This window comes from Bos mutus, unplaced genomic scaffold, assembly GCF_027580195.1.
Source record: "Bos mutus isolate GX-2022 unplaced genomic scaffold, NWIPB_WYAK_1.1 CTG601, whole genome shotgun sequence".
NCBI lineage: Eukaryota > Metazoa > Chordata > Mammalia > Artiodactyla > Bovidae > Bos > Bos mutus.
The window spans coordinates 1,635-24,824 of NW_027220081.1; the positions used below are offsets into that span (position 1 = coordinate 1,635).

At 41.8% G+C, this 23,190-nt stretch overlaps 1 protein-coding gene across 1 annotated transcript; it reads left to right on the forward strand.

Annotated features, from left to right (window-relative positions):
- Positions 1-609: 609 nt before the first annotated feature.
- Positions 610-18,272, forward strand: EGFL6 (EGF like domain multiple 6; the record flags this gene model as incomplete). The annotated part of the gene is given in 7 exon segments (XM_070367012.1): positions 610-732; positions 7,602-7,913; positions 9,869-9,949; positions 11,613-11,717; positions 13,763-13,879; positions 13,882-14,027; positions 18,177-18,272. Coding segments are annotated over 7 exon segments (980 nt in total), but the record flags the coding sequence as incomplete, so codon positions are not given.
- Positions 18,273-23,190: the final 4,918 nt, after the last annotated feature.

The following is a 23,190-nucleotide window of genomic DNA, read 5'->3' on the forward strand; positions in this document are numbered from 1 at the left end:
GGTGGGTTGTTCACCACAAGTGCCCATGGGAAGCCCTGGAGAAGTATAGCAAAAAAGCGGGAGGGAAAAGAAGGCCAAGGAAGTTGTCACATGGGTGGAATTCAGTAAACTTTCTGAGTCTAAACCCAACAGACGAGCTCAGACCGGCCTAACCCCTGCTCCTGGCAGCCTGTGAACAAAAGGTTCACATTTTTCAAATGATGTCAGTGCTTCCAAGCCCGTCTTGTTCTTTGTGGGCAAGGAGTCCCAAGCCCTTCCATGTATAGAATTTACTTTCTGATATTGTTATTTAGTGGTAAGTTTGGCTGATGACAATGTTATGCAATCAAGCCTGAACAACTTAGAGATGTCAGGAGCCTTGATAAGCAGGAGAGGAGGTTTCTGTGGGGGAGGTGAGCTGCAGACACCCTCCCTCCATACCGGGCAGCAAGCAAAGCCAGGGCTTTGGGCCAAGGTGCCAGGCATCCTCGGCTCTTCTCAGCTCCCCAGCCACACAGGGTTCACTGGCTGGGTGGAGTGGTTGGCCCTGGAGTTACTCAAGTTCAGGGGATAGTCTTTCAGCAAGTGCTGTTACCACAAGATGATTCTTGCGACTGTTCACATTTTCAGATATAAATGAATGTGCTGCGAATACCCACACGTGCAGCCTCCATGCCAATTGCCTCAATACCCAAGGATCCTTCAAGTGCAAGTGCAAGCAGGGGTATAAAGGCAGCTGACTGCAGTGCGCCCGTAAGTACACTTGGTCACCGCATCTTTGCTCTTCCCTATAAAGCATTTGCTCCTTGTCTCCTTCCTCCCTTCCTTCTCTCTGCTCCTTCCTCTCTGGTGTGTTGGGAGCAGAAGGGAGCAGGATGCCTGCATACAGTGTTTGGAAACTTAACTCTGCCTCCGACTGGTTCTTCTCAGCTAATCAGACCACAGCTCCAGTTCTCACAGAAGTTGTAGGCACTGCAATTAAAGGACCACAAGGATTCTGAAGGTTCTTCTACTCACGACATGTTTTCAAATACTGAAAATAAAATTTGAGGACAATGACACTGAGCAAATGTATCAGTCAGGACAGGCTCGGTTATGGGGCAATACCAAACATTCCTGAAGAGTCAGTGGCTTAGAACCGGAGAAGGTTTTTAACCATGTGAGTCAGGACTTTTTTCAGAACGTATAACTGAAAAAAAAAGTACAATGAAGTGAACCTCCCTTTGTCATCCTCCTCAAGCCTCTATTCACTTTTTTTTTTTTTTTAAAGTTGAGTCAAGTCTCATGGTTTTGGCTGATGAATTCTTTAATGCTCAGCTGGTAAACTCTGAAACAGTCAATGAAAACATCACTGCTGTCAGAAGCTGCAACAATAATCACAGTTTCTTTTGCCACTTGTGCTATACCCAGAGAGAGTTGTCAGGGAGTTTCTTGTCCACATTGTCACTTAGGAATGCAGGCTGACAGAGGTCCCACTGTCTTATAGTACCATGGTGTCAATCTGAGGCTGAGGGTTCATCACAGCAGTTAAAGAAGTGTGGACAATCATGATTAAGCTTGGAAGCAGGGGAAGAAATATATCTAATCCTGTCACGCATCCTGAAAGAGAAGAAAACTAGAAATCATGGTGAGCACCCGGAATATCTTCCAAGACCAGCCAGCAAAGATCACAGGTTGGTCACGTGCCTGACCAACCATGTCCCACACTGTTTAGTCACCTGGGCTTATCCTTTGATCATGTCCCTTTTAGCATTGGCTCATTGTGTGCCAAGACTTATTGGCCACCCTGACTCTACTCTCTCATAGATGCCTTAGGAGCATAGCCACATATTCCAATAAATATGGCTGTAAGTTGTCCCTTGAGCTGTATCCCATCCTCTACCCCCACCTGGCTGTTACTCCTGATGACGACAGAGCTGAACTCAGTGATGGCAAAAATAAACAGCCCACACACCATGATGGACTCTGAGCACCACACTCATAAAAGATTCATCATACCCCAGTGGCACTGGATGAAATGATGTACACAAGAGTATAAGCAAAGAAGATGAAGTATAAGCAATGAAGAAATCACATTCTGTGAAGAACTGCCAAAAGAACGGGGCAGCATTTAACCTGGAAAAAAAAAAAAAAAAGGTGTGGAAAAGCAGACACAGTGCCTGTAAATATTTTGAGGAATGTAAAGTAAAAAAGCCAACTCACTGGAAAAGACCCTGATTCTGGGAAAGATTAATGGCTGGAGGTTAAGGGGACAACAGAGAATGTGGTGGATAGATGGCATCCCTGACTGAATGGACATGAGTTTGAGCAAACTCCAGGAGTTGGTGATGGAAGTGAGACCTGGTGTGCTGCAGTCCATGGGGTCACAAGGAGTCGGACATGACTGAGCAACTGAACAACAACAAAAGTAAAAGTGCTTTCCCATAGCCAAAGTAGGCCAAGGGTGGGACTGCATTCTCTCTGACAAATTTCCCCATCAGGGATCTCAGAGTGAAGAGAACCTGTGGAGTGGGGACCATGGCCTCCAGGAGGGCCCCCGCTTTGGTTAGAGATGGGATTCAGCAACTCCTCGGTCTCCAGTAGCTTGTTTGCTGTGGTTTCCATCCCTCTGTGTAGACGTGCCCATGGTGTCCTTCTGGAACTTTATTCAAAAAAGGCTGAGAGACTGGCTTCCTGTGCAGGGATGTGCATGGGTAGGTGGGATGGCAGGAAAGATGCCATAATTTTGAAAGACCTGCAGAGAAGGGATGGAATCAGTAAACCTTCCACACAGGATCAGTGGTCAAGGGCTCCCTCATGCCACCAACTTTGCACATGTCCATTCTGGCCTCGCTGGTCTCAGGTCGTCTGGTCGACAGCCCAGCTTAGGGCTAGGAAGGCCTGAATTTGAATCTGAGCTGTACCCCGTGCTGCCTGTGGTCTTTGGCCAGGTGCTTCACCTCTCTAAACTCAGTGTCTTTCTATCTGAAATGGGCCCCGTGGTGGCCCTTTAGCGAGTCCTCAGAAGGGGCCAGGCCACCATCCCTCAGAGACCCCTGACTCCAGTGAGGTGGGGGACAGTTCTGTGCATGTCCCAAGCCCCAGTGCAGTGGACTCTTCCTGCATCCTGGCCTTGTGCCTTCCTCCCAGAGCTAAAGCCCCAAGTTCTCACCCCCAAGGATAGTCAGTCCTCAAGCCGTGAGGACCAGGGATCTACACGTCAATCCCCAGCCTCCCCTGTGCAGCGGGACAGCTCTGAGGTGGGTTCTGTGCTGGTTCCCAGATGTCCCTCGACACCCACAGTGATTACCTGTCCATCGAGGCACCATTTTCAACTCTCCTCCCTTCCTGTCTCGCTGTCCCTCTTACCCCTCTTCTACCTTCTGGAATCACCTGTTAAGTAAACCACCTGCATCCAAATCCTTATCTTGGGTTATGTTTGGGGGCCCCCACATTCCTCCCAATACTTCTCTCATAGGTTCATTGAGACTTTAATGAGGTTGTATAGACAGAGAGCTTAGTTCAGCTGGACACATAGTAGATGCTCAATAAAATTAGCTCTGGCTCAGACTGTTATTAGCACAGTTTCAATCATATTCATTAAGGTCTAGCTCCTCCTGACTCTGAAATCCTGTAAAAGTAAATGCAGAAAAATGCTGTGCATAGAGAAAAAGTTCACTGGAAAAACACTTGTGTCAGTAAGGGAGCAACTCAACTCACCTCCACGTACTCATCCCTGTCCCCAGACCAAAGAATCACAGAGATTAGGAAGAACTGGCCAAAACAGACCTGGAGTGCTCTTCCTTCTTAATCACTGGCTCCCTCTTGAAACCACAGTGTGTCACCAACGTCCAAATGAAGGCACTGTTTTTAAGCGAGCAAGTGGGTAGCTGTTTGCAACCCATGTTTTTTGTTATTGTAGCCCAGTGTTTAGAGATTTTAAATCCCCCATCAACCCAAACAGTCTTTAAATTTTTAAGTTTAGTTTGTGTACAATGTTGTGTTAGTTGCAGGTGTACAGCAAAGTGACTCAGGTATATATGTGTCTATATATATATATATATATATTAGTGAGTGTATGTTAATCCCAGCCTCCTAATTTATCCACCCATCCACCTTTCCCCTTTGATAACCATAGATTTGTTTTTGAAATATGTGAGTCTGTTTCTAGTTTTGTAAATAAGGTCATTTGTATCACTTTTTAAAATTAGATTCCATGTATAAGTACTATCATATGAAATTTGTCTTCCCCTACCTGACTGACTTCACTTAGTATGATCATCTCTTGGTCCATCCATGTTGCTGCCAATGGCATTGCTGTGTTCTTTTTTGTGGCTGAGTAGTTTTCCATTGTATATATGTGCCACCTCTTCTTTATGCATCCCTCTGTTGATGGGCATTTAGGTTGTTTTCATGTTTTGGCTGTTGTAAATAGTGCAATGAGCTTAGCAGTGCATGTATATTTTTGAATTACAGTTTTCTCTGGATATATGCTCAGGAGTGGGATTGTTGGATCATATGGTAGTTCTGTTTTAAGTTCTTAAAGTACTCTCCATACTGTTCTCCACAGTGGTATATCAATTTACATTGCCACCAAAAATATAGGAGGCTTCCCTTTCCTCCACACCCTCTCCAGCATTTACTGTTTGTGGACTTTTTGATGATGGACATTCTGACTGGTATGAGGTGATACCTCGTTGTAGTTTTGATTGCATTTCTCTGATAATTAGTGATGCTGAGCATCTTCTCATGTGGTTTTTGGCCATCTGTATGTCTTCTTTGAAGAAATGTCCATTTTTCTGATTGGCTTGTTTTTTTGTTTTTTTTTTTGACATAGAGTTGCATCAGCTGTTTGTTAATGAGCTGTTTGTTATTTTGGTCAACTTAACATTTCTTATACTAAGAAAACTTTTTTTTCTTTGGTCACCCAACTCTAAGCTTATTTAGGGGAACAGTTTAAAATAAATTTTTCTTGATTCTTCAAAACCTCAAACTTATCACAATGTTCTGTTTGATATCTGAAAACTCATTAATTTTGTTGCTATCCATTCTGCAGCAGAATCATTTCTCTAGTCTTTTGCCAAAATGTTTATTTACAGAAGAAAACTATCTTCAGGTCACTCACTACGTTATTTGCTCAGTCATTTCCATTCTGCTTTGATTGATTCTCTGTAAAATAAACAGCCATGTCTCTTTTGAAAATTGATCTTAACATCTTAACAAACATTGTTTAAAGGATGACCAAAATCCATCCTTACATGCAAAGAAAAGTTATAGAAAATTGAGAGAATCACATCTAATTAGTGTTCAGCATTATAAAATGCTGTGTTGTAAAATACATTTGTATCTGTGTGAACTGCTTGTATATAATAATAAAGTAGCTTTTATTATGAGTGTATTGTTTTTGAAAAAGTCCAGACCCTTAGATGGCAGTACAGAAGAGGAGTTAGTCAATTATCCTTATGCCCCATCTGTATCCAAAGAACAATGTGACCTAAATGTGGATGTGTGTATTCTTTTACTGCTCTTATACGTGTGTGTTTGTATTAGTCTCTCAGTCATATCTAACTCTTTGCAACCCCATGGATGGTAGCCCACCAGGCTCCTCTGTCCATGGAATTCTCCAGACAAGAATACTGGAGTGGGTAGCCATTCTCTTCTCTAGGGGATCTTCCCAACCCAGGGATCAAACTTGGGTCTGCTGCATTGCAGGCAGATTCTTTACCATCTGAGCCACCAGGGAATATGTGGGTATTAATAATGCACCATTAGATAATGTGGTCTTAGTTTGACAGCAGCTAATACATCATTCTAAGGAAATCAAAACTCTAGTACTACCCAACTTGGTTAGTAACAGTCAATTTAAGAAAGGACACTGTGTCATTTAGTTACCAAGAGCATGGCTTCTGGAATCAAATTGCCTTGGCTTGATTCCTGTCTCCCTAGCCTACTGCCTGTGGTCTGAGAGCAAACTAGCCTTTCAGGATCTCAGTTTCTCTCTTCAAAATAGTGTGTGCATGCATGCTAAATTGCTTCAGTCATATCAGACTCTTTGCGACACTATGGACTATAGCCTGCCAGGCTCTTCTGTCCATGGGATTCTCCAGGCAACTGGAGTGGGTTGTCATGCTCTTCTCCAGGGGATCTTCCCAGCCCAGGGATTGAACCTGTGTCTTTTATGTCTCCTGGGAAGCCCATAATAGTATCTGACCCTTAATACTGTTTTGGCTACTACATGAAATAATCCATACATAATAAATAAGCATCCATGTGTAGGGCTTGACTCCAGCCCAGAATGTATTAAATGCTCTATAACCATGCACTCATAGGAGGTGTAATAGTGACAATGGCTTCTTTACCAAAATTCAATCATGGCTCCCATTGGAAAGCAGCTTCTTTAGTCATTGAACATATGCTTTAATCATTAGGAGTTCACATTTTACAGAGCATATTCAAGAATATAGGTGTGAGTACAACGAGGCCATTCCAATACTTTTTCCTTCAGTAATAACATAAGCAGAAGAGGTATGATCTGGAAAAGAATTTAACTTAGTAGAAGATTTTTGATATTCTGGTGATGAATTCTAAAAATAATAGTAGACACAGGCCCAATATATATTGACCACTGATCTTAGTAATTGACATGTATTCACCCATTTTAACCTTATAAATGCCCTCTTTTTAACCTAGCATTTTTTTAAAGTCAACTTGTCATTTATTTATTTATTTGGCTGTGTCAGATCTTAGTTGCAGCATACAGAATCTTTCATTGCAGAACACGGAATCTCTAGTTGTGGCATGTGGGCTTAGTTGCTCCATAGCATGTGGGAATCTTAGTTCCCCGACCAGGGATTTGTGCTATATACTAGGGTCCTTATTGATTATTTTATATATAGTAGTAGTGTGTATCTGTTAATCCCAAACTCCTATTTTATCTCTCCTTCCCTTTCCCCTTTAGTAATCATAAATTTGCTTTCTATGCCTGTCAGTCTATTACAAAGATGCATTTTTAAAAAGAATTTAATTTAGTGGTGAGAAATACTAAATGAATGTAAAACTAAATATAGATGCCTCTCTATAAATAATCAATAAGTAAAATCATTTAGCTTTTGATACTAGTTGGTTGAGGTGAAGAAATTCAAAGATACATATACACTGAATCAAAAGTCAAAATTTTTGTAGGTCACAAATGACTCATTGTTGGCAATGTACATATGGTTCAACATAGTGCTAGCTATAATTTTTTAACATCACATTTAAACAAATTACAGGGCTCCCTGGGCAACAGTAGCTTTGACAAATACCAATGTGAAAGCAGAAATATTAGAGGATTCTGGAAATTTCATCACGTTGTGATCTGTAACCCAGCTTAGTAGGAGCAGGTATTTCATCATCATAGTTTATGAAGCAAAATGAAGGTTTGTCTTTGAACAATTAAGGAGTTAAGATTCTGCTGTAACCATTGGAACCACTTAAAACAGATGCAAATGCAGTTCTTTCTAAAATATCAGATGATTGAGCCTCATATGTGTTGATTCCGGAAGCATTCATTGACTGCACTTTGACATTTTTTAAATGCTCTGTTTTTGTGAGAGATCTGATTATTGGTCAATGTGGAACTTCTCTTTTAATGTTGGTTTTAGTTATCCCCGAGAATTCTGTGAAAGAACTCCTTAGAGCACCTGGTACCATCAAGGACAGAATTAAGAAGTTGCTTGCTCACAAGAATAGCATGAGAAAGAAGGTAAAAATGAAAAACATCACAGAACCCAGAGGGACGCCCACCACAAAGGTTGACTCGGAGCCCTTCAGCTCTGAAGAGAGCATTTCCAGAGATGGGAACCCTCACGGAGAAAAGAAGAGGAATGAAAACAGAAAGAAAGAGAGGCTGGAGGATGAGAAAAGAGATGAGAACCATGTGGAGCAGGAACAAAGCCTTCGTGGAGATGTGTTTTGTGAGTATCAAGTATGACTTTTGTTAATTTATGCATCTTATGAAAAGTGAATTGTAGTTTTCCCTGGCAAATGACAGGAAAGAGGAAGATGCCGTAACTAAAACGGTGAAGTGAAGTGTGACAGTTAGTCGCTCAGTCGTGTCCAGCTCTTTACCACCCCATGGACTGCAGTCCGCCAGGCTCCTCTGCCCATGGAATGAGTAGCCAATCCCTACCCAGGGAATCTTCCCAACCCAGGGATCGAACCCTGGTCTCCACATTGCAGGCAGATTCTTTACTGTCTGAGCCACCAGGGAAGCCTATGTAAGATGGGGTCAGCTTTAAATCTGAAGAAGCAAGGTTCTCTATACGGTCTGGAAACTAACATCTTCTGCAGATACAAAATCACATTTGCTGCTGTGGGATGCACAGAAGGTCAGCCCTTTCAATTTACCTGGGAGGTGTCCTATTTGATGCAGCCCCCTCCTGCTCCTGACCAAGGAAGCCTGCTTGTCCTGCCAGCTCAGTCATCTGGCTGCCCAGCTCTGGGTGCAGCACACCCTAAACCCCAGAGAGATCCCCACCCAGGTAGATCTGCTAAGCTCTACCTTTTTCCTTCTTGAAGGCACTTTTTACAGACACACTCAGTGAAAGGAGAATGTCAGAGTTGTGTGGTTATAATTTTAAAAGGTAAAATAGAGGAACACTATATATAGAGCTTAAGCTTCCGTTTTCTACATGAGCCACAGAATCACCATTGTCACCAGTGACTGTACAGAGCCATCATCAGCCTCGGCCCCTGCAGGGGGATTTCCATGTTGACCCAGCCTGGGACTTTCCCTTCCATTCTCACCAGGCATCTGTTGCTCCATCTCTATTTTGCCTTGTCTGTGCTCGCCCCATTGTTATTGTTATTGTTGTTCACTTGCTCAGTAGTGTCCAACTCTTTGTGACCCCATGGCCTGCAGCATGCCAGGCTTCCCTGTCCTCACATCTCCTGGAGCCTTCTCAAACTCATGTCCATTGACTCAGTGATACCATCCAACCGTTTCATCCTCTGTTGTCCCCTTCTCATTCCTGCCTTCAATCTTTCCCAGCATAAAGGTCTTTTCTAAGGAGTCAGTTCTTCCCATCAGGTGGCCAAAGTATTGAGCTTCAGCTTCAGCATCAATCCTTCCAATGACTATTCAGGATTGATTTCCTTTAGGATTGACTGGTTTGATTTCTTGTGGACCAAGGGACTCAAGAATCTGCTCCAACACCACAGCTTGAAAGCATCCGTTCTTCAGTGCTCAGCCTTCTTTATGGTCCAACTCTTAGATCTATATATAACTACTGGAAAAACCATAGTTTTGACTATATGGATCTTTGTCAGCAAAGTCATGTCTCAGCTTTTTAATATGCTGTGTTTAGGTTAGTTAGGTGATGCCTAATGGGGTCCACTGGGGGCACCTTTCAAAAAAGATGTTCTAGATGTGGAAACTGGCACCAATATGAATGCTTTGGAAATGTTAGGGAAACACTGCTGTAACATACTCTGTAAGTAGAACACAGCTGTCCCTTGGTATCCCTGGGGGACTGGTCCCAGGAACCCCCGCAGACACAAAAATCCATGGATGCTCAAGGTTTATATAAAACAGTGCAGTATTCATATATAATCTAAACACATCCTCCCCTATACTTTAAGTAGTCTCTAGATTACTTAAAAGACCTAATACAATGTAAATGCTGTGTAAATGGTTTCCTCGTATGCAAGGCAAATTCAAGTTTTCCTCTTTGGAACTTTCTGGATTTTTTTAAAAAAATATTTTCAAACTGTCATTGGTTGAATCTGTGAATGTGGAGCCCATGGTTATAAATAGCCAGCTATGTATGATAAGCCATATATGATAAACCATCTTTGTTCATTGATTCATACCTTCTTAGTATGTGGGGCTTTAGGGATTTCTTTTTACTGATCAAGTGTTCATTGTTAGCTCCTAAGGGGAATGAAGCAAGTGAAGTTGATCTGGTTCTGGTCCAAAGAAAAACTACATCATCCCATCTGAAACACAAAGGTGAGTAACATATATTAGGAGTGAGTATATTTTAGGAGTAATAGCACTCATAAAGAATATTGAAGAATGGAAGCAAGCATTACCTGGCATCTTTTAATTTTAGAATTTAGACAGAAATAAAATATCTTTTCTGGAATAGGGGAAAATAAGGGTTAAGAAGAAAGGAAAGTGAGAGAAGAGGCCATGTGTTTGTACTGGCTTAAGATAAATGTAGATGGACAGCCTGGATTCCAATCTAGTTTAGGAGTCAGGTCTAGTTCCAGCCCTCAGTGTCTGGGGACTTGGTCAAATCATTTGTGACTCTCAGTTTTACTTTCTTAAAAATGGTCATGATTGTAGAATTTTTGTGGCAGCCACATCAAATGATGTAATGTACGTGAAAATGCTTTGCAAATCATTAATGCATCAACAACAAGTTGCTGCCCTTTATCTCTTTAGCTTTTCCCCTTTTTTGCCCTTCCTTTATTCCTTAGTATAAACTGCAAAAGCCCCCCATTCCAAGCCAGAGTCTGGGATTCATTACAAATCAGAAACCTCTCAGTCTTTCCTCTTTTTCCCAGTGGTAATTTCTGGCACCTACATCAAAGGTCAGGACTTTTTTCTGTAAAGGGCCAGAGGCTGAATATTTCAGGCTTTGTGAACCATACACTCTCTGTTGCATCTGTCAGCTCTATCACTGCAGCTCAAAAGCAGCCACAGTCAATATGTAAATGAATAGGCTTGCTGTGTTTCAATAAAACTTTATTTGCAAGAACAAGCAGTGGGCCAGGATGTTAGTTTGCTGACCCCAATCTACATAAAAGTAACTGGAGGCACTGGGTCAAAGGTTGTTCTAGCTGACCCTGTAGTCCACGCAGTTGTTAGGATTTGTTAAATGAACATTTGTTAGATGGAGCCCCTGGGTGCCAGATGGTTCAACAAAAGACCACAAGATAAATTGAAATAGACAAGTTTATTATCCAGGTCTTGGGAACGACATGGCATGGCCTCCAGGGGCCCTAGAGGGAAGTCCAGGCAGAACATGGGGCACACGCCTCTCTGAGGGTCCATGTGTGTGTAGTGCTTTGGGCTTGTTGGGCTAAGGTTGCATTGATGGATTCCAATGAAAACATTGGGGTGTTAGTAAGCTTCAGGGGGTCTTATCTAAGGCAGACACAAGGCCCTGGGAAGCAGGGAGGGTTTCAATCACAGGGGACATTGGGAAAGTCATATGAGGAACTCACTTTTACAAGTGACTCCATGGGCTTATCACTTGCGTGAGGGCTAATGCCAGTTTAAGGCCCTCACAGATTGCAGGGCCAAACAAAATGGATACCAAGATGGCCATACTTAGCTAAACTTTTTTTAATTGAAATATATTTGATTGATAATGTTGTGTTAGTTTCTGCTGCACAGCAGAGTGATGCAGTTATACATTATAGGTATATATTTATGTTTGCATTCTTTCCCATTATGGCTTGTCATAGGATATTGAATATAGTTCCCTGTGCTATGCAGTAGGACTTTGTTGTTTACCCATCCTATAGATAATAGTTTGCATCTTTTAGTCCCAAATTCCCTAAACTCTTGACAGCAACTGCAAATATGGCCACGCCTTCCAAAGCTCCCAATGTTAAAACATTTCCTAATCCGCTAAATGATGCTGAAATGATCCCTTTCTTAGTAGATTTAAATATCTCAGTTGACTGCACCTTTGACCATGGTGTCTGTGACTGGAAACAGGATATAGAAGATGATTTCAACTGGAATCCTGTGGACCAAGATAATGGTATGTAGTCTTCAGTGATCCATGTCCTGTGGTCTGGTCCTAGAATTAAAGCTATCCAATGATTCAAGCATAATTGTTCTCATGGCTTGTGAAGTCAGGGTTGTTTGTCACGTTTAGAAGCTTTTAGACCTTCCCAAGTCTCCCCTGATAAATGATTGACTTAGTCCATTTCCCACCCACCTACCCCTTAAAGATTCTCCAGCAAACCTCTTCCATATTCACTCCTCTGCTGCTGAGACACAGATGTAGGACTTTGTATGAGTTTTAAGAGTATTTGGGAAAAGGTAGAAAGAAGTTGTTTCTTTTCCCCAGTTTACCAGCTATGGTGCTCTGTGGTTGTCTTTTGAGTTTAGGAGGAGGGGGAAAGGAATCTGGAAAGGAAATATTAATATGACCTCTCCCTAAACCTGGAGTTTTAGGAGCATCACCCTCAGAGCACTGAAATCATAATGAGCAGCAGATCAGCACTCTGAACTCCTGGACTGGACTTGCCCACCTATTGCTGGAGGATTTCTTTCATTCCAATTAACCTTGAATTTTTCTCTGCTGAAGCTCTGAGTTGCCTACTTTCCACTGTCTACTATTGATGGCCTCTAACTTCCTTTGAGGCAGAGCATTTGGACGGCAGATCCCATTTGGATCATAAATAGAATTTTGGTCATTTAAGGCTGACTCTGTAATTAGAAATAACTGTTATACTTTCAGGAAATCTGGTTCTTTACCCATCAAAGTGTTTCTTTGGAGAGGTATATGCCCAGCCCTCAGGTAAAAGATACTTCTAGATCCTTCCTTGACACTGATTCCTCCCTGAGAGCCTTCCTTGCAAGCCCTTACATGCAATCAGGAAACCTGGGTATCTCCTAACAAAAATTCCTTTAGAACGTGGGATTAAGGGAAAGGATAGAAGTTCCCTATTTACAAACACCTGATTTGCAAATAACCCTGAGGTTCACTCAACATGGGATGAATCAGCATTTTTAGAAGGCTGAAATCTCAAGGACAGATCAAAGTGGGCTTGAACTGGACTAAAAAGGAAACCTACCACAGTGGGTCACAAAAGACTGTAGCTAGTAGAGCTGCTAGATAAAATGTAGGATGCCTCAATTTCAGATAATCAGCACATGCTTTTTAGTATATCTCAGACATGTTGTTTATGTGAAATGCAAACTCCACAGGGCATTCTGCACTTTTATTCTCTGAATCTGGCAAACTTACTAACTGGGAAAGAAGACCAGGCAGTCTCTGGGTCCAATGAAAACTAGAGCAATGTCAGTCTGGGCCCTGAGAATGTCTCTAGGAGTTGGACTACCAGAAAACTCCACCCACCCACCATGTCTTTCTCCTGGCTTCTAGAGGAATATCTTCTTTCTGTCAACTTCTTCAAACCCCACCCTAAGAGAGTTTTTGTCCAAGTCCATCAAAGCCACGACCAGAAGGCTGCAGATGAGCAAACATCCACTACACTGGTTACAAAATCCTTGGGAAAAGGTCCTGAGAAACAGAAGGTGATCTGCGTTCCTGCCATCTTCAAACAGAACTTGAAGTGATACATTGCACATGGTGGCTCAGCTCCATGATACCGTTAGTACAAATTCATGTATGTTGTGAATTAAATACCACACTGTGGACCCACCTAACCAGCTAGCCATCGTACCTACAACTCAGTGGAGAAATGCATTCCAGGATCAAACAACCAAGGTGGAAAGTTCTGGAACACAAATTTTCTGTTAGCTGAAAATTATCTACAGTGATCAAAGATCATTAAGTTAGATTCTTACCCCATACCTACTACTACCAAGCTTTGTGAATGTGAGCAGATTCTTCAGTTTCTCTCTCAGTTTCCTTCTCTACAGAGCAAAGAATTTCAGCCCTAGGATTCTAAAATTCATGTTAGCATGAAAATTTTGTTCCTAAATATTTGAAATGAAAAGGACTTGAGCTTTCCCTGTAGGCACCTAGTGTTCATTTTTTAACAGCTATTTTATTCACTGTAGCCAAACCCTTTGCAATGGCCTCATTAACTGTGGGTATTTCTTCTCTTCCAGCTGTTGGCTACTATATGGCTGTTTCAGCCCTGACAGGTCAGAAGAAGGACATAGGCCGTTTGAAACTTCTCCTCCCCAACCTGCAACCCCACAGCAACTTCTGTTTGCTCTTTAATTACGGCTGGCTGGAAACAAAGTAGGGAAGCTTAGAGTGTTTGTGAAAAATAGGAACAATGCTCTGGCTTGGGAGAAAACTAGGAGCATGGATGAACAGTGGAGGATGGGGAAAATTCAGCTGTATCACGGAATTGATACTCCCAAAAGCGTAAGTAGAAAACTATATAAAATGAGATATTTACATTCTTTTTCAGTGACTTAACAAACAAAGCAAAACACTTAACTGAAGTACCTAGGCCTTGGGGCTACAGAGATGAATAAGACTTTCCCCTCCACTTAAGAGCTTATATTCTGGAGTGAAATAGGCAAGGTATTTAACAGCACAACTAATGATATTACTTGTCAGATGCAGGCATATCATATTCTGTGGAAATGAAATGCTCATGTGTCAGGCTCCTCCCACCAACTTCCTTCCAAACCAGGCTCTAAATTCCTTACTACATAAAAGCACATCCTGCTCATTGACTTTATGCCCAACACATATCACAATGAATGGAAACTAGAAGGTCGTTTTCCAAAATACTTATTTTATTCAAGTATAGTTAGTTTATAATGTTGTGTTCATCTCTGCTGTACAGGTGATTAAGTTCTACCTCTATATACAGTAAGTCCCCTGCATATGAATGAGTTGTGTTCCTAGAATGCATTTGTAAGTCCAACAAATTTAGCCAAGGTACCCATCTAACTCAATTGGCTATATAGTACTGTACTGTAATAGGTTTATAATAGTTTTCACACAAATAATACATTAAAAAACACAGAAAATAAAGAAAACATTTTAAATCTTAGTTTAGTTCACTTCAGTTCAGTCACTCACTCGTATCCGACTCTTTGCGACCCCATGAATCACAGCACGTCAGGCCTCCCTGTCCAACACCAACTCCCAGAGTGCACCCAAACTCATGTCCATTGAGTCGGTGATGCCATCCAACCATCTCATCCTCTGTCATCGCCTTCTCCTCCTGCCCCTAATCCCTCCCAGCATCAGAGTCTGTTCCAAAGAGTCAACTCTTTGCGTGACGTGGCCAAAGTACTGGAGTTTCAGCTTTAGCATCATTCCTTCCAAAGAAATCCCAGGGCTGATCTCCTTCAGAATGGACTGGTTGGATCTCCTTGCAGTCCAAGAGACTCTCAAGAGTCTTCTCCAACACCACAGTTCAAAAGAATCAATTCTTCAGCGCTCAGCTTTCTTCACAGTCCAACTCTCACATCCATACATGACTACTGGAAAAACCATAGCCTTTACTAGACGGACCTTTGTTGGCAAAGTAATGTCTATGCTTTTGAATATGCTATCTAGGTTGGTCATAACTTTCCTTCCAAGGAGTAAGCGTCTTTTAATTTCGTGGCTGCAGTCACCATCTGCAGTGATTTTGGAGCCCCAAAAAATAAAGTCTGACACTTTCCACTGTTTCCCTGTCTATTTCCCGTGAAGTGATGGGACCAGTTGCCATAATCTTCATTTTCTGAATGTTGAGTTTTAAGCCAACTTTTTCACTCTCCTCTTTCACCTTCATCAAGAGGCTTTTTAGTTCCTCTTCACCTTCTGCCATAAGGGTGGTGTCATCTGAATGTCTGAGGTTATTGATAATTCTCCCGGCAATCTTGATTCCATCTTGTGCTTATTCCAGCCCAGAATTTCTCATGATGTACTCTGCATAGATGTTAAATAAGCAGGGTGACAATATACAGCCTTGACGTATTCCTTTTCCTATTTGGAACGAGTCTGTTGTTCCATGTCCAGTTCTAACTGTTGCTTCCTGACCTGCATACAAATTTCTCAAGAGGCAGGTCAGGCATCTGAAGATGTTATTCCCATCTCTTGCAGAAGCAGAAGCAGAAGATATTAAGAAGAGGTGGCAAGAATACACAGAAGAACTGTACAAAAAAGATCTTCACGACCCAGATAATCACAATGGTATAATCACTGACCTAGAGCCAGATATCCTTTAATGTGAAGTCAAGTGGACCTTAGACAGCATCATTACGAACAAAGCTAGTTGAGGTGATGGAATTCCAGTTGAGCTATTTCAAATCCTGAAAGATGATGCTGTGAAAGTGCTGCACTCAATATGCCAGCAAATTTGGAAAACTCAGCAGTGGCCACAAGACTGGAAAAGGTCAGTTTTCATTCCAATCCCAAAGAAAGGCAATGCCAAAGAATGCTCAAACTACTGCCCAATTGCACTCATCTCACACGCTAGTAAACTAATGCTCAAAATTCTCCAAGCCAGGCTTCAGCAATACGTGACCCGTGAACTTCCAGATGTTCAGGCTGGTTTTAGAAAAGGCAGATGAACCAGAGACCAAATTGCCAACATCCACTGGATCATCGAAAAAGCAAGAGAGTTCCAGAAAAACGTCTATTTCTGCTTTATTTACTATGCCAAAGCCTTTGACTGTGTGGATCACAATAAACTGTGGAAAATGTTACAGTATAGTACCTCAGAAAGCACAGTAGTGCAGTACAACAGCTGGCACATTGGGGCTGGCATAAAGTGGACAGGCAAGAGGAGTTACTGATGGAGGAGGGAGAGGAGGTGGGAGATGGTAGAGCTGAAGGATCGTCAGCAATAGGAGACAGAGGACGAGCTGGAATGTCACTCACGCCTGACACGAATGGAACGTACGTTTGCATCTCTGAAAGCTAGAAACTTGAAGGCTCATATGTAGGGGACCTAACTATAATTCTTCTTAATCTTTTCCATTATGGTTTATCACAAGGTACTGAATAGAGTTCCCCATGCCCTATAGTAGGACCTTGCTGTTTATCCAGTCTCTAATAGTTTGCATCTGCTGTTGCTGCTGCTGCTGCTGCTGCTGCTAAGTTGCTTCAGTCATGTCCAACTCTGTACGACCCCATAGACGGCAGCCCACCAGGCCCCGCCATCCCTGGGATTCTCCAGGCAAGAACACTGGAGTGGGTTGCCATTTCCTCCTCCAATGCATCTGCTAATCCCAAATTCCCAATCCACCCTCCCCCACTCCACCTTGGTAACCGCAAGTCTGCTTTCTATGTCTGTGAGTCTGTTTCTGTTTTGTAGATAGGTTCACTTTTCTCATATCTTATTTTATTTATTTTTTGGCCCCAATGTGCCACATGCAGTATCTTAGTTCCCCAACTAGGGATCAAACCCATGCCCCCTGCATTGGGAGTGCAGAGTCTTAACCACTGGACTGCCAGGGAAGTCCACATTTGTGTCATATTTTAAATCCCACATGTGACTGGTATCATATGGTGTTGGTCTTTCTCTGTCTGACTTACTTCATTTAATGTGATATTCTCTAGGTCCATCCATGTTAGTTCCTGGACCAGGGATTGAACCTGGGCCCTGAGAGTGCAAGCTCCCAGTCCTAACCAAAAGACTTTTAGGGAATTCCCAGTTACTATCTTATATATGATAGTGTATGTATATTAATCCCAGTCTCCCAATTTATCCCTCCCTACCCCTGTCCCCTTTGGTAACCATGTTTGTTTTCTATGTCTGTGGCTCTGTTTTGTAAATACATTTATATGTACTATTTTTTCCCACTATTTTTTTTACATTCCATATATAAATCATATCACATTTTTGTCTTTCTATGTCTTACTTCATTTAGTAGGACCAACTAGATCCATCCATATTGTTGCAAATGGCATTATTTCATTCTTTTTTATGGCTGACTAATATTCCATTACACCACACCTTCTTTTCCCTTCATCTGTGGATGGACATCTAGGTTGCTTCCATATCTTGGCTATTGTAAATAGCTCTGCAATGAACATTGGAATGCATCTGTCTTTTTGAATTACAGTTTTCTCAGCACCCAGGAGTGGGACTGGCCTATCATACAGTAGCTCTGTGTTTAGTTTTTTAAGGAACTACCATACAGATCTCCATAGTGGCTGTACCAATTTGCATTCCCACCAGTGGAGGAGGAGGGTTCATGACGATAATTAAATTTCTTCTAGCCTGGGTTTTGAGAAGAAAACAGTATTATTCCTTTAGTTTTGCTTTTTTTTTTCTTCTAAAAGGGAAGGAATTCCAAAATTTCCTCTTAAACTTTACTATTCTCAGCTTTCAGGGCTTTTCAGATTCTTTTAGGTGTTGCAGGAGCCCTGTTTTCTCCAATTGTAATTCAGTCAGTGTAGATACCAGGCATCTGGAAAATACATTACCATATATTCAATGTCAAAGCCTGTTTCTATGGAATAGGGGCATATGAATTGAATTCAGTTTAATAGCAATTAAATAGTGGGACTTTATCATTGCATTAAATATTTGCAAGTAATTTTTTATTCCCTCTCCATTATTAGATCATTTTTGAAGCTGAACGTGGCAAGGGCAAGACTGGAGAAATTGCAGTGGACAGTGTCTTTCTGGTCTCAGGCTTATGTTCAGATGGCCTTTGACCTGTGGATGGTTGAATGTTACTGTTATCTTTTATATCTTTATATTTGGCTTTTATGTCAGTTTTCAGTTTTTTGACAATATATCATAGGTCACCCCCCTACATTTTAGAAATTGTGGTGTTCAAACAGACTCATTATTGTAAGATACCTTTCTTTTATATGATATACTGATATTTGCTTTAAATATAGTACCATTGTATCTTCTCATTCATTTCTGAGTCTATAAAACTTGGATGCATCAGTTCAGCCCTCCCCACCCCAGTACATGTGATGTGTCTACATGATTTGGTGAACCACTTTATGTAACATTTCTAGAATTACCCAAAAAAAAAAAAAAAAGCAACACAGAGAAATGTTTAACTATTTGATTTTTATGGCACTTCTTGGAAACTATAACATCATGCTGCTGCTGCTGCTACGTCGCTTCAGTCATATCCGAGTCTGTGCAACCCCATAGATGGCAGCCCACCAGGCTCCTCCATCCCTGGGATTCTCCAGGCAAGAACACTGGAGTGGGTTGTCATTTCCTTCTCCAATGCATGAAAGTGAAAAATGAAAGTGAAGTCGCTAAGTGGTGTCTGACTCTTATGACCCCATGGACTGCAGCCCACCAGGCTCCTCCATCCATGGGATTTTCCAGGCAAGAGTACTGGAGTGGGGTGCCATTGCCTTCTCCTAGACTTTTACCCAAGAGGCTTAGTCAGATCTTTCACAACCAAGTTTGTATATTTAAGTCCTTTGTAATAATAATATCCAAATAATCACCTTGTGTCATGGTTTAAGTTTGTCTAAGTAAGAAAATATGTTGTTGATTGTATGTTTAATTATGTGTATCGTTATTTGCTTTGCTAGAAAATGTGTTTTATATTCTTTTTTCTGTGAAAACACACATTATTTTTAACTTATATTCTTAAAAATTCTTAAAATTACTTGCTATTATGGAAACACACAACTGCTTTCTTAGGCCTCATAACTATGATGCTAATTAGCTTAAGTTGTTGAATTAAAGGTCTCAAGAATTATCTAAAATCAAAATTATTCTAGTAACCAGGTTCCAAAAAGACTATTTTGTCTTTTTCTCTTGTCTATTTCTCTTTTCTTCCAAATTCAAGAACTTCTTTGTGTGGTAATGAATCCTGAGTGTACATTCCTGTGGATAAAAGTATATTTTGTTTTAAGATTCTAGGTTGGAAGGTGGTTCAGGACAGCTCCCAAACAGAAGATTCCCCAGATATTTGCCTGTTAGCCCTGGAAGTGACAAAGGAATTGACCTGTAAAAGGAAGGAAAGCGAGAATGTGTCCACCTACTAACCCTAAAAATTTGTAGCCTTTTTCTTAAAGTTTTTTTATATTGAAACTTATAGTAATCCTTCTTCTTCTTTGTCTTTTTCTTTTAAATAAGAAGGATTATTTAAAAGAAAAAAAAAAGACAAAAAGAAGGATTACCAAGGGTTTAAATCAACCTTTTAAGATGGTGGGAAAAATACATTGTTTTCGTTTAGTGTGAAGTTCTTTTCCCATAGAAAGTCGACACAGGACTGTGGGATCTGTTAGGATAACTACTAGTTACAGAAACCCCCAAAACAGTGTTTCTAGTGAGACCAGATGAAGAACTGCCTGGCTTAGTGAAATCAGCCCACAGAATTGTAAGACATAATAACATTATAAAATGGTTGTGTTAAGGTGCGAAAATGAAAATGTGGGGTGGTTTGTTACATGGCAAAAGTTGACCGACACAAGTGATTTCTATTATATGACGGTGCTAGAACCTGAAGAAGACCTCCCCCACCGTGTCTCCTCAGTGACCAGGGAAATTTGAGAGCATAGTCATGGCTTAGAGTAAAGGAAGATAGAGAGGAGGCTGTGCAGTGAAGGCCAGTCAGTGCCCCAGTAACCCATGTGATAGGAAGAGATGTTAAACTGAAATGAAATAGGGAGGCCTGCAATTATGTTACATATAGGGAGAAAATCAATATGAAGCTGATTTAAATCGAATTTAGTAATATTGCACATTTCTCTAGTATCTGTAGCAGAGACTTCTAGTTGCCTACCCAATAGCCTTTCTCACCTTTTTCCTTACCAGTATGACCATGTATAAATATATATGGGGGGACTGCAATGTGTTCAACTAAAAGGCTGTGTTTCCCAACCTCTCCTACAGATGGAGGGGCTCACTGAAGTCATTGGTGAGGCTTCCAGGAAGGATCATTAAAGAAGGCTCTCAGCTGGCAGCTCCTTTTGCCATTTCCCTCCCTCCTTCCTGCCTGCAATGTGATTGTGAAGGCAGGAGCTCTGGGAGCTGCCTTGTGACCATGTGGGCAAGGGCCACAGCCTATGGTGGAGTACACAGCTGGAGGAAAGCTGGGTTCCTGATGACATGGTGGCATGTCTACGCTGTCCCACACTGGTCACTGCTTGACGTTACATGAGACAAAAAGAAATCCTCTCTTGGCCTATCTAGGATTCCAAACAAAACACAATCCGATGTCATGTGACCATTCTTCCTGAGCCCCAGAGGGCTGCCTTGCCATGTCCACTGCAAGAACACAGTCTTTGGGACTAACTTCTTGGACGTTAAACACCAATATCTTGTTTTGAATTCCAGTCCACAGCCTATAATCATGGATCTGTAGCCTGCAGCAGCACGGAATCCCATTGGATTCCTTTGGCGAACCTAAGGAAAAATATTTCAGCCACGACTCCCATACCTGTGGACCCTGGCCACTACTCAACATGGAACTCCCCTTGTCATTCATCCTCTCCCACTCTCTCCCCCCTCGCTGTTATGGGCTCCCTCCTCTGGACACTAACTCCCACTCATTTCTGCCCCTTCCCCATCACACCTGCTCCTCTCCTAAACAAGGAGGAATACCTTCAGCTCGGGCACTTGATGCGTCCCGAAGAATGCACTGATCTCTAGCGTGGCCTGATGTCACCTATATTTTTGGTGCTCTTCTTTTTTCCTCAGGCACAGAATACTTGTGGGATTACTCTGGAATTCTTTTACCTGAAGATGTTTTCAGATGTCAAGAACCGTAGCCCTACTTGCAAAGCTAATAAGTTGACCTGTCACAGTTTTGTTAGGTATCAGTAGAAAAGACAAGCCTCCTGGGTCAGAGACAGACTTTATTTCTCATGGGACAACAGGTAGCATGGGCCTCGGTCAGTCCACTGCCCCTTACCCCCCACCCCGAGTCTCCCAGCAGGCGGGCCAACAAAGAGGCCCATCCAGAAGGATGCCAGGTACAGGGTGAGTTTGTGTCCCAGCTGAGGAGTCCTGAGTTAAGGAAAGCCCCACACTTATAAGGGGACCACTAGCCCACCTGCCCAAACTTTGCCCTAGAAGGAGACTGTTTTTTTGGCTTTGTCAGGAAACAAATCTGCTCTTGAGAAATAAGATACTATCTCTATTCTCCCAGGCTGTGTGCCCCACCACCCTCCTTGATAAGACAGCACAGAACAAAAGCTGCCAACGCCTTTGTACGGAAAACGGGCAGAAACACACAAGACCCATGGAGAATGGCCTCCCGACAGCAGCCTCTTAGCACCTTTCAGGAGTCAGTTGGGTGAGGGGATGGCAGTGCGAAAAGCTGGGCAGCAGTGTGGACTCCTGAGAAGTTTAGAACTTGGCAGCTAACATTCTCACCTTTGATACTACTGCTTTCTGGAACTTACTTTTCCAGGACCAATGTTTAAATCTTTTTCCAATCAGACAGAAGAAATCAGGTGAATTAGTTTCTGCAAAATAAACAGACATAAAGTAAAAGCATTCTATGTTCTGAGAGAGAACTATCAATTTTTTTATTTTTTTGTAATTTTATTTGTATTTTACATTGGGGTAGAGTTGATTTACAATATTGTATTTCAGACGTACAGCACAGTGGTTTAGTTAAACATGTACATATATCCATTCTTTTCCAGATTCTTTCCCCATATAGGTGATTACAGAATATTGAGTAGAGTTCCCAGCACTATACAGTAGGTCCTTGTTGATTATCTATTTTATAGAAATGTGTATATGTTAATCCCAAACTCCTCATTTATCCCTCCCCCTCACCTTTCCCCTTTGGTAACCATAAGTTTGTTTTCAAAGTCTGTGAGTCTGTTTCTGTCTTATAAATAAGTTCATTTGTATCATCTTTTTAGATTCCACATGTAAGTGGGATATTTTCAACCTTTTTCTTTTTCTTCTTCAAGTCAGTGAAACAGTGACTGCAAATGCCAGATCACTGTGTTCGGTCTCCACGCAAAGCCTTATCCTGTGCTACATGGAGGCAGCTTCATTCTGTGTGGCCAGGGAACAGCAAAGCAGTTAGCAATTTGGGATTTCTGTAATGTGTACAGATAGGGGTTCTTTCTTCCTGTGGAAAATAGAGTTGTAGATTGAGTAGTTATTTATGACCTCTGGGGAACTCTTACATCTCTAAATATGCTAGCCTGCTTCATAAAAATTCCATCCTTAGCACACATGTGAAAAAACTCTGTACAACAGTTTGCAAATTGACTTTTATCTGAGAGACAGTTGTGGGGTGGTGAGAGCCCCTCCTGGAGCGGAGGAGGGCTCCCCAAAGTGGGTTTAGAATGGAAAGGTTACATCTGCCTATTTTGGACCGAAACTTGTCCTGTATATATCTCTAGTCGGTTTGGGAATGTTATAGAAATTGTTTTCCATTTCTAGGTCGTGGTTTTGTTTGTTATGGTTTCTCCCACCCTGTGGCCACTTTCTAGACCATGATGGGTGGCGGATTCAGTGCAATTAGGTGAGAACCAATTACTCTTTCCTTCTCAGTAATTTCTTTGAGAGCCTATATATGTATTTCACTGGCAATGTTGCTCAAAACACATTTGGAAGTGCCTTTTTCGGGTACAAAAATCGTACAGAAGACTTGATATGTTAATTTATGGTCACGCATCGTTT